The sequence below is a fragment of the Silurus aristotelis genome (genome assembly GCF_946808225.1).
Source record: "Silurus aristotelis genome assembly, chromosome: 8".
NCBI lineage: Eukaryota > Metazoa > Chordata > Actinopteri > Siluriformes > Siluridae > Silurus > Silurus aristotelis.
Window position 1 is genome coordinate 19,960,484 of NC_139581.1, and position 12,735 is coordinate 19,973,218.

General features: G+C 37.1%; 1 protein-coding gene across 4 annotated transcripts in view; it reads right to left on the reverse strand.

Moving 5' to 3' along the window:
* Positions 1 to 12,735, reverse strand: part of cadm1b (cell adhesion molecule 1b) — a 190,027-nt gene that overhangs the window by 36,703 nt on the left and 140,589 nt on the right. For all 4 annotated transcript variants that reach the window (XM_083549454.1, XM_083549455.1, XM_083549453.1 and 1 more), the window contains 2 exons: positions 10,357 to 10,453; positions 9,557 to 9,729 (listed from right to left, as the gene is read on the reverse strand). In XM_083549454.1, the coding sequence (XP_083405580.1) occupies positions 9,557 to 9,729; positions 10,357 to 10,453 (270 nt within the window). The remainder of the gene's footprint in view (positions 1 to 9,556; positions 9,730 to 10,356; positions 10,454 to 12,735) is intronic.

Here is a 12,735-nt window from a genome sequence, read left to right on the forward strand (position 1 = left end):
TTATTGTGTGTGCTCCATCAAAAGATCTCAGTAGGGATCTGAACATTTCCTCTCTAATGATAAAACATCAAGAGCGGGCTCAGTGTCTGTAGAAGCAGGAGCCTGAAGCCAGGCCTCGCCAGAAACACTGTGGAGAATTTTCTGTGTGTCTGCTGGCACAATGGCAGACATGGGTATTGGAAATGTCAGCGCCTCCTCGCCGAAATTTTGCATGCAGTAGAGATGGCCGCCGCCAAAGGTCTAAATGGGATGTGGCATGCATAATAGTCAAGCAAACAAGAATTTTCCACAGGCAATTTGCAGGCCGGCTGACTCTCGGTTCAAAATTATGAGGGCTGAAATATGAATGCAATTTCGTAGGGCAATATTTTTGGCGTGGCAGCGAAAACCGGGACGGGGAATTCAAATCATACTGGCATCACGAGCACGATTCTGACAACCTGTGACTTGCTTCCTAATCTCACCCATGATTTATCTTTTCTCTCCTTCGCCTGTAAGAATATATTGACATGATGAAAGTAACTTACATAGAACAGAACAGAACAGAACAAAAAGAGGCTTTCATGTTCACAATGACTACATAATCAACAGAGGTTATTTTACATAATCATGATTAATTATAGCTCATGTTTCCACAAATACCATGTAATCAATATCCATTCTTAATTTGTATATATATATATATATATATATATATATATATATATATATATATATATATATATATATATATATATATATATATATAGTTATTATCATCTAATAATCAGAATAACAAAAACTAAACATACAGTGTCTCACAAAAATGAGTACACCCCTCACAATTCAGCAACCATTTTATAATACCTTCTTAAGGGACAATACTATAGAAATGAAACATTTATATTTTAGAGTAGTCAGTGTGCAGCTTGTATAGCAGATCAGATTTACAGTGTTCTAAAAATAACTCTAAAACTAAAATGACATACAAGTCAAAATTGTGTCCAAAGTGTCTATATTTTGTGTGAGCTGCATTGTTATCTAACACTGCCTTAACCCTCCTGGACATGAAATTCACCAAAGCTGCACAGGTTGTTGCTGGGATCCTCTTCCACTCCTCCACAATAACATCATTGAGCTGCTGGATATTAGACACATAGCCTTTCTCCATCTTCTGCTTAAGGATGCCCCACAGGTGCTTAATAGGGTTCAGGTCTGGGGACATACTTGGCCACTCCATCACCTTCACCTTTAGCAAAGCAGTTGTCATCATTGCGGTATGTTTGTGGTCATTTTTTGTTGGAAAACTGCCAATCAGCCCAGTTTCTGTAGGGAGGGCATTATGTTCTGCTTCAGAATGTCACAGTACACAATTTTCTTGGTATTACTACACATGCTGGACACCATCGGAGCCAAACAAGTTTATCTCTTCGGGCCACAGGACATAGTTCCAGTAATTCATGCTCTTGGACGAATTATCTTCAGCAAACTGTTACAAACGGCCCTGCAAACCGACTTGTTGCAGTGTGCGGTGTATAGTCTGAATGCTGACAAGCAGACCGCCTGCTTCTACAACCTCTAAAGCAATGCTGCAGCACTCATGTGTCTGTTTTTTAAAGCAGCTTCTGCAACTGATGCACTGCACAAAGAATCAACTTTTTTGATGGAACCTTGCGAGACCTGTTTTAAGTGCCCACTGCACTGTAACTCAGTTTCAGGGTGTTACCAATATATAGCCTATGCCTTTTTGTGTAAAGCAACAATTCTAATTCTAAAATCCTCTAAAAGTTATTTCCTATTAGTTGCCATGTTTAACATCCAGTGGTCAGTATGAGAGAATTGTACTCAAAGCACCATAATGTAATTTTCTAATACAAGATACACAAATTGTTATGGGCCTGTCAAGCAGACAAAAACATGAACATAATGAATAGGACATACTGTCTTTGCATGGTTAAACGACATACAGTTGTAATCACTTAGGGTGTACTCTTTTTTGTTGCCAGCTATTTTTGACAATAATGGCTGTATGTTGAGTTATTTTTAGAGGACAGTAAATCTATACTGCTATACAAGCTGCACACTGACTACTCAAAATTATATCCATGTTTAATTTCTATAGTATTTTCCCTTAAGAAGATATACTGAAATATCTGCTGAAATGTGAGGCGTAAACTCCCTTTTGGTAGATGCTGCATAATAGTTGATATTTAGAAAGTAATACATTTCATAAATAAATGGCAACTGCTGTGTCATATGTGGCATGTTAGAAATCTAATGGGTTTTTTTTTTCCTAAAAAAACAACAACCAAGAAAGCAATATTGGATTTAAAATCGAAATTCATTATCTGAAGCTAATTTATTTTTTTCTAATTCAAGTTCAAGGATATCAACATTAACATGTGGTGCTGCTAAATGGAAATATTCACATTACAACATACAGGATTCTGACACATGTAGACAAGAACATCACTGTAAGTTCTGTCCTGGCTTGTGAAGCACAAGTAACTCTTATTGTTAAGTCGCTTTATTTATTTTCATTTTTGTATTTTGTATAGAAATGGTTTAACAAGTCAAAACTATTCCATAGTTGACTCAAATGTAAAAATTGAAATGAAGAGTTTCATGTACATAGGGTCAAGGTTCAACAGAATGTTGGAGTTATTTATATTTAATTATACATATAACATACATATACATATACATATAACAATTATAAATGATGCCTTGGGATGCAGTAATACTTAAATTTCCATTTACTTGAACTAAAAGCATGATAACGCCCCTGTGCACAAAGCCAGCTTCAGAAAGATATGGTTTGGAGTGGAAGATCTTAAATGACTTGCTATAGAGCTCTGACATGATCCTTATTGAACACCTTTGGGATAATTTGGAACGCTGAGTGCACCCCAGACATCCTCACTTTATATCAGGTCCTGACTTTAGTAACACTCTTGTGGCTGAATGAGCACAAAACTGCACATTTTAAACACCTTCCCAAGACAGTGGAGTTAACAGCAAATGGACTACAAACCTCTGTCCATATAGTGTTTCATTAATAAGAGGTCATACAATAGTTGTTGCAGTAAGGTTGTTGCAAACTTTATATTTTAACGTGAGCTAGAAGTAATAGCTAGTAAAGTATCAAGTAAATTTCTTAATGCTTCAGAACTGACAGTGGGTTCTACTGAGAGAAGACAGACTGATGTGAACTTCTAGGAAATGTCTGTGGATTCAAATTTACATTTTAAAGTCTTCCTTTTTGTATTATAAGTAAAAGAAAATGTTGTCTGAGGCTTTACTGTATTAGTCCTAGACCTGAAATCATGACTAATGAACTGCCAATCCAGTACATGTAAAAAAAATCTATAATGCATAATACATAATATTTTTCTTTTTAAAATACATTCACCATCCACTTTATTAGGAATACCTGTACAGCTGCAAATTTACAATTTGTACTGTACTTATGTACTCATCCAGTCATAAGCAATTAAGAGAAATCATGCAAATGTCAAAAGCTTTAATTAATGTTCACATCAGAATGAAAATAACTGTGACCTCTGACTTTGGCTACATCGCTGACAGGGACAACAAAACACGCTGTTGCTGTAAGAGGTCAAAGAATTGGACAGATTGTTTTGAGCTACCAGGAAAGACCTAATAGCTCAAGTAATTACTCTTTACAACCATAATGAGCTGAAAAGCATCTTAGCATGCACAAAACATCAAACCTTGAGATAGATGAGCTACATCTGACGCAATCATGGGCACAGACTCACCCATATTTCTTTTTTCTTAATTTATATTGTCTGATGTAAAAGCCTACTTGAAATCACTTGACTTGTCTTGACCCAAACTGTGCAGGTGTACAATTATCTTAATCTTTTTTAAGATTTTCACCTGCCTAGTTTGGTTGTCTATGTCCTTGATTTCTGTTCTTAGCCACCAGAAGTGGAACCTGGTATGCTTTTCTGTTATTTAGCCTATCCACCATTAACTTTGATGACTTGTGCCTATTGTACTAGTGATTAATGTAGTTACGATAGACTACCTGTCCGTTTAGAAGTGTCTAGTCATTCTCCTAAGGTCCCTCAAATCAAGGTGTTTCAGCCCACCGAGCACTGCTCAAAGAATGTTTTTTTTTCCCCACATGCTGTAATGTAAACTGTAGAAACTGTTATGTGTGCAAATACAGCAAGATTGGCTGATTCTAAAATATTCAAACCAGCCTATCTGGTACCGAAATCCATGCAATAAGTCACAGAGATTATATGTTAATGTTTGATGTAAAGCTCATGACCTACATCTGAATGATTCAATGCACTGCCGTGCTGACAAGACTGGCTGATTAGAAAGCTGCATGAATGTGCAAGTGTTCCTAATAAAGTGGAAAGCGAGTCTAATTGTACTGATTGTTGGTAAAATGGCATAATAATGAGATTGACTTCTTAAGTTTTAAGAAAACTGGTCCTTTTTTTTTTTTTCACTAGACTTTCCTAATTACAATCCACTGACTAATAAATCAGTGCAGGTCAAATACCACAATTTACCACAGTTTAGAAGGGAAACATGCAATTAGCAAGAGTAGATTGATAAGCTCTATCAACAAATGATAAAAAATGGCCCGAATGTCACCTGCTGGTCTTGTTGCACTATAAAATGGCAAAAAATAAATAACATTCTGCACAAACAAAAAAAGATAAGCAGTGTACGTTAATTAGGTGAAGAAACTCTCCTGTGAGCAACAAGTATTTCACTTGATATTCATCTTGATTCCTCTGCACTTTTAGCCAGGATGCGAGATTTCAAAACACCATTACCATCAAATTTTTTTTGCTGTAATTTGCCTACAGGTGCATTTCCTTGAAGAGATCTGCTAACTTAATTACTGCTATTCATTTATCTTTAATAATGACTTTATCCTGGTCCTGCGCCTATCCTGGTTTGTACTTCTGAGCAAAAAAAAAAAAAGGCGAATATTAAGCTTTTAAAGGTCTTAACAACAAATCATTGTTTAGAAAATTTGCAAAAATAAAATTCCTGAGACTTCCTGTGCCACCACTTGCCCATTTTACGTTTAATGCAGTTAAGCTGTTTTAGGGGGAAAACTAGAAACATGGAAAAGCACTTCTAAAGATTTTTTGTACACACGATAAAATCCTGATAATGATTACAATTATTGATGTAAAAATGTACTAAACAACAAAACACATGTATGAGGGTACACAATTTTCCCAAAAAATTAAGAGATTTGTCATTATTTGGTTATTATTTGATTATCAATCAAAACTAATGCAGCCCATCTTATCATGGTTCCGATAACAACATGTTTAAATCTTACTCATTTCATGACCAACAGTTTGGTCATTAAAAAGCTTAACATACTGCTGTTTTGGGCTTGGCCTTTTTTATATACAGTGGAACCCAGTTATGTCGATGTCCTAGGGGGTCGCCAAAAAGCATCGAGGTAACCGATGATCGAGATAAACGAAAATCAATATGGCGGCAATATATTAACGTGCTCGAAATTTCTTTATGTACATGATGTGCGTTAATAAATGAGAATGTGCATGTACGTGTTTTTGGAGGTTTTTTTTACACAACAGCGTTGCCGCGATTTGTTTGATGAAGGCATGCTATAAAAATACATACAGTACATGTTTGTTAACAGTCAGGAATCCACCTGCCACGCCCCCTGGGAATATTCCCTTTTGACATACTAATGTGATTAATTTTTTTTTAGAAAACAATGTTGTCTCATATACAACCATATGAGGTACACTCATACTCATAGGTAACTGATACTGAAACATTGTCAAACAATTTGAGGTGGAATTGTTGGCTTGTTTGTGTGTAAGTACAGAGTAAAGGAATAATGCCTTTAGTGCCACAGTATTCATGAGACCTCTATTAAAAAAAAGGACCTTAAATCATCATATCAACTGACACTAGTACACTGAGCTGCATGTTTCTTGACAAACTTAGGAAACTTGAATAAAATCCACACTAACATAAAATCTTATGAGCTTTATAGCTTTTGGAGAATAACAGGTACCATTCACTATTGCACTACTTGCAGGCTAGAGCGCACCCCAAAAAGAAAAAGATTAGTTATTGTTTACACGGAGTGTCAAAGATTCATTTAAAAGAAGTGCACCAAAGCGTATTTTTCATTCACTTTGGTCAAACATATAAAAGAGAAAAGGGACACCGAAAACTCTGGGATAATAATGGGGTATCTTTGACAAAACATTAAGAAAAGAAGTCAGGAGAGATTAATGACACCGTTCCCTTTGAGACAACTGGGTACAAGTTTGGTACTCAGTTTTGAGCAGACATCCCTCTTGATAAGTGAAACAGCAACTCTGACAAGATGAACACAAAGGTTCTGGGATTCACACTTCACTTTGTGTTTGCTCAAACTCGCCGAGAGTTCTGTGATGTTCTGAATCTGTTTTGGTAAACTGATGAAGCTGATGGAAAAAAAAAGTGCCATATGAGAGATCTACTTTTTTTAGAAAGTGTTATTTTGTAATAAAAACTGTGACTTGACTTGAACTTCCACCATTTTGACTTCATACATTACCAACAATACATTTTGACTGCCTGCTAAACGTTTTGTCATACATTTCTTCATTTCTAATTCAAAGAGCAATGCAGAGGAGCTTTAACCATGCGCTCTGTCCAGCTTTGTCACATCTTCATCTGTGCACTGTACTTACCGTATTTTTCCGACTATAAGCCGCTATTTTTTCCCACTGTTTGAACCCCGCGGCTTAAACAAAGAAGCAGCTTATTTATTAATTTTTCCTGGGTTTTTACCGGTTTCACAAACTTCAAGCCAAAAAACTGAACCCCATAACATTAGACCAATGACATTTCCGAACGGAAACGAAAAAACGCACCTCACCTGTGTTCTGAGCTGCACGGCATCGGGAGAAAAAAGTTTTTTTTAAACGCACGACGATGCCAAAAGATAAACTCCCGAGATAAATAGTTGTGAAAGGAAGGAGGAAGACAGTGAACAATGACTTTCTTGGTCGGCTACTGTTTAGATACAATCCGCTGTAACGCGTTGAGTCTGGGTGAAGGGAGAGCTCGCTAACTCCAGTTGCAACAGAAATCATATAAGCACAGACAGGTTTTCAGAACTCATGCTTTTTTATTTTTCTTGGCAACAGCGGGTTACGGGTTAGTCAAAGAAACTTAGAAATGAGCATCAGAAAATAATAAGGACATAATCCTCAGTCATACACATGCAGTATTAGCGGAAAAATGCTGCTCTACTCTTAAAGGAGCCACAACATATTTCACCCGTGGAACAGACACTGTCTTTCGTTAAGGCTGTGTAAAGTTCATTAGTTTTAGTGTAGATACCTGCAGCTTATAGACAGGTGCGGCTTATTTATGTTCAAAATAAAAATCTTTGTCAAATTCAGTGGGTGCGGCTTATATATGGGTGCGCTTTATAGTCCGGAAATTACGGTAATGCTTAAATCAGATTCCAAAACTTTGCCAACAGAAGTGGATGAACACAATTCCTGCACTAAAATAAAAGTACATTTATCGCAAATGCCTCTATCCAGAGTGACCTACAACTGAGCAGGAGCTGTTTAAGGGCCTTGCTCCAGGGCTCAGTAGTGGGAGCTTGGTGTGATTTGAACTGATGGCCTTCCAAGACAATGCCTTAACCACTGAACTACCACCCCCCCACACACACTATAAACTGCCTTCTTAAATATTACACCAGTAAAAGTAAAAGCATTTTTTTAAACAATTTTACTTAAAAGTACTTCATTTTCAATGTACCAAGGCATCAGAAAGACAAAGTACTTATCTATTAGAACTACATGCAGCTCATTTTTCCATTCTCCTGCACATCCTATCATGCAGTTACATCTGTGCTTCAATTAATGCAGTTTTTATAGTCACTTTAAAATAGTGAAATGTAGTAGAGTAAAAAGTAAAAGCTAACAGACTAAAATGTAGCCAATGAAGGAAAAGTTTTCCAAAATAAAAATTAAAATTTCACCTAAGGGGGTAAAGGGGCTTTTTTACAGTGATTTTTTTTTCTTTGCATACCCCAATGATGTTATGAAGCTGGGGTGAGACATGATACAGTGCCTCTGAGACCACTGAGAGTTAAGGGCCTTGCCCAAGGGCCCAACAGTGGCAGCTTGGCAATACTGGGGCGTAAACCCTTGACCTTCCAATCAGTAACCCAAAACTTTAACCCCTCAGCAACCACTTCCCCCTAAGTACAATAACAAAAAAATAATACTTTGATACTGTCCATTAATGTTTAAGTATCGCCAAGAGCACCACTGTAGACAATAAGTCAAATAGATCACACTGAATGCTAAGCTAAGTCCCTGCAGCAGCTCAGGCCATACTCTGAACTCGTACATTTTTCCACTACCTCTATAGGGGATTCCCTATTAATGTGAGATACTAACACACCACTAACAAAATACTAAATGAGAACATTTTTTTTTTCCTTTTTTTGAGCAAAATCTGATCATTACCTTTTTTGTCTGATTTTGTTAAATTCTTCTTCTTCTTCTTCTTCTTCTTTCGGCTTCTCCCATTAGGGGTTGCCACAGCGGATCATCCGTCTCTATACCCCCCTGTCCTCTACATCTGCCTCTTTCAACCCAACTACCTGCATGTCTTCCCTCACCACATTCATAAACCTCCTCCTTGGCCTTCCTCTTTTCCTCCTTCCTGGCGGCTCCATCCTCAGCATTCTTCTACCGATATACCCCATGTCTCTCCTCTGCACATGTCCAAACCAACTCAATCTCGCCTCCCTCGCTTTGTCTCCCAAACGTCCTACATGCGCTGTCCCTCTTATAAACTTGTTTCTAATCCTGTCCATCCTCGTCACTCCCGAAAAAATCTCAGCATCTTCAGCTCTGCTACCTCCAGCTCCACTTTCTGTCTTTTACTCAATGCCACTGTCTCTAAACCATACAACATCGCAGGTCTCACCACAGTCCTATAAACTTTCCCTTTCACTCTCGCAGTTTCTCTTCTATCACAAATCACTTCTGCCACTCTTCTCCACCCACTCCACCCTGCCTGCACACTTTTCTTCACTTCTCTAACACACTCTCCATTACTTTGCACTGTTGACCCCAGGTACCTGAACTTCTCTACCTTCTCTACCTTCTCCACCTCTTCTTCCTGCAACCACATCACTCCACTGCCCTCCCTCTCATTCACACACATGTCTGACTTTGTTCAATTATCCTCTTCTATTAAAATCTACTGTAAGTGTGCGACCAATATCACCACAGTATATGCGGTACAGTACATTACTTTACATTCCTGCAAGTAGTTTTCAGGGATTCTCAAAGAATACCTTCTGACTTGTAAAGAAATCTAAACAAACCACGTTAAGGAAAAAAAAAAAAAAAGGTACAACGTACATTTACTCCAAGATCAACACCTTCCTTGGCAGGCAAATTTTCAACATGACTGCTGTAGTGCAGCATCTGACACTGTTACTAAAATTATTAATGAAAACAAGAAAACTGCATTAGGCCTCACATTGAAGCGTAAATACACATACCATAGACGTAGAGGATGTAGTCATCGTACGATTCTCCAACTAAGTTGGACGCCACACAGCGGTAGGTTCCATTGTAGGACTTGTTGAGGTTCTCAATGAGGAGATCGGAGCCTGTAATCACGGCGTGGGAGGGAACATCATCATCTACTTTGAACCAGTTAATTTGATGAGGTCTGTGAAAACAGCACAATGGCAATTTAGAGATCTCTGTGTCAACATCCCTGCTGAGAGAGAGGATAACGAGAAGGGCTTGTGAGACTTTTTGGTTCCACAACATGAACGTGCTCAACTTACACAGACACTCATACCTATTTGTTTAGAATATCAGAAAATCACAGTAATATCTGAATGGGATACAGTATTATAGTATTGTTTGATTTATTAGTTCAGTTTTTTCTGACTGGGTCCTTGGGGACTACAAGTGTTCCATCTCTTTCTCTCTCTCTCTCTCTCTCTCTCTCTCTCTCGCTCTCTCTCTCTCTCTCTCTCTCTCTCTCTCTCTCTCTCTCTCTCTCTCTCTCTCTTCTTTCTCACTCTTTTACACATACTGTAGCTTCCAACACACCTGTACCAGTGCTTTTGATTGCTTGGTTGAGGTGCATTGGGAGTTTGGAGTACTGCTCTCCCTAAGGACTGGCTTAAAAACACAATTTTCACATTCAAGCTTCTGTTATAATCATTACAACATTTAACACCCAAACAATCCAATTTTCGAACAGTACCAAAAAAAAATAGTGATGCTTGACTAAAACAATCCCATATTGTGGAATTAGGTAAAGCTGAATTGCTTTAGGACCTACTGAGGTTTGCCCTTCGCCATGCAGCTTAGCTCGAGGTTTTCCCCTTCTCTTGTCAGGCCCTCTGGAAACTCCACAACAATCTTTACCTCTGGCTTGTCTGAAAAATAAAAAGTTTACAATTCAATTAGAGATGATTAACAAAATCATATAATCACCTTTTTTTGGGATGTATGTTGACGCCAACTGCACCTATATCACCTATATCAGTAGCTGTTTTTACTAACACCCTTGTGTCTAAATCAGCACAAATCTCCACCTGCATACTCTGAAATCCAGGGAAACAACTTTCCAGATGAGTGGAGGGAATTATAAGAGCAAATTGGAACTAAATGTGGAATGCAATGCTCAAAAAGCACATACCATACCTATGACCAGGTGTCCGCAAACTTTTGCCAATTTAGTGTATGAGCCGCATTCAATTTATTTAGTCTAGTGATTTAAATAATAGACATTGTCAAATGCAGCTTTAGTGAAACCCAGATGTAGACTTGAATCCAAATTGAGCAAGCCAGAGGTGATACTGACAATGAAAGATTTCCAGAGAAGGCATTATTCAGTCAGCCACTCTTTTCTGGTTTTGTTTAGCCACTTCTTTGATTATAAATTATAAGAGTTTACAGATGTAAAAGAGTAAAGCTTTACCAAGAGCATTTTAATGATGTTTTGTAAAGGCAACTGGGAATAAGCATCCTGTGGAATGAGTCTTTATGATTACAGAAGAAGAAGTGCAAATCTACATAATCCAGGTGAGATTATCCACTGAAGCAACTCCTCTGGTTAATCTTTTTTACCGTTATTTATCCTAGTGTAGTTTTTTTTTTTTTTTTTTTACTTCAAACACACATTCACAGCATAGGCGATACATCGCTTTGTAAACTCCTGTTATATAAGTGCTAGACCTGTGCATTGCAGTACATGATTTTTTTTTTTAAAGCAAATCTTTATCCCTTGGGTAAAAGATGTACAAGCAGAGGGCACCAACTTGTATTCAAACTGTCTATTTAGTGGTAGTGTACTGTAAAAACCGCTTTTCATCTTTCCTTCCGTTTTATCTGCGTTTGTCAAAATGTCAAGCTTTTTACAGTCGGACTGATCCCATCCTGTCTTTTCTTCACAAAGGTCAGCCCGTGCAGTCAGCCTTCTGAATAAATTAATATTCGACAAAGATTACAAAAGGTTAGGTCAGTCTTTCCGAGACTTTTCACAGCCAGCAATAATGTGCACTGATCACCCTCAATTACCGTGCTATTTAGAGACTAGCTTTATCAAACCGAGGCATAACAAGACAAAGCCTGTTTTAATTAAAGCAAATCCCACAGCTCTGTCCAGGTTAATAACTTATAGCCAAAAAAAGCTTTTTTTTAGTTCCTTGTATCGAAGGTTTTAAAGAATCCTTATTAATTCATAATTTTTTTTATCATTAAGTGTTTTTTAATTATGTGATTGTACCCAATTTTTTGTAACATCGTACTATTTAGGGTGCTATTTTATAGGTAAGATGTATGTGTATACAATATAAGTACTGAATACAGCACTTACACCAATCAGGCATAACTTAATGGCCACTGATCGGGCATAACATTATGACCAGTTTTGGAGATGATCTGACCCAGTTGTCTAGCCATCACAATTTGGCCCTTGTCAAATTCGCTCAAATCTTTACGCTTGCCCATTTTTCCTGCTTCTAACACATTAACTTTAAGGACAACATGTAACTTGCTGCCAAATATAATCCCACCCACTAACAGGTGCCATGATGAAGAGATAATCATGTTATTCACTCACCTGTCATAATTTTATAATGTCATAATATTATGGCTAATCTGACCTTATTTACAGCTCTTGCATTCTTACCTTCTACTTTAGATATCATCTACTTGCAATATTGTTTGCCTGGTTGCGTAAGCAGATCTGACTGGGTAGGTTTGTCAGGTTAATAATAGCAAGTCATACAATAAGTTGTGACCAAAAAAAAATGTCTCAGTATGGTGACATTTTCTTTAAAAATACTTTTTTTTGTTAAATGTATGTAATTTTACTGACTGATTTTCATTTTATTATTAACATTTTTTTTTTTTACATTTTCAGCTTTAATTAAAAATGTAACATTCCCCCACATACCCCTGTAGATTAATATATTTAATATAAAAGAATTATATTTACATATTATAATATGGGCTTTACAAATACAACTGAATTGAATTGAATAAAATCCGTCAGCTGTACACAAACACTAAACCGTTTTGTACACTTTTCAATCATTTGAATGTTATACGTTTTCACTTTTTGCATATAATGATCAACCCTGCTCACACTTTACATTAAATAAACATTTAAAAACTCAAAATGATTCATGAAAAGCAAGTAACACGTCTAAAT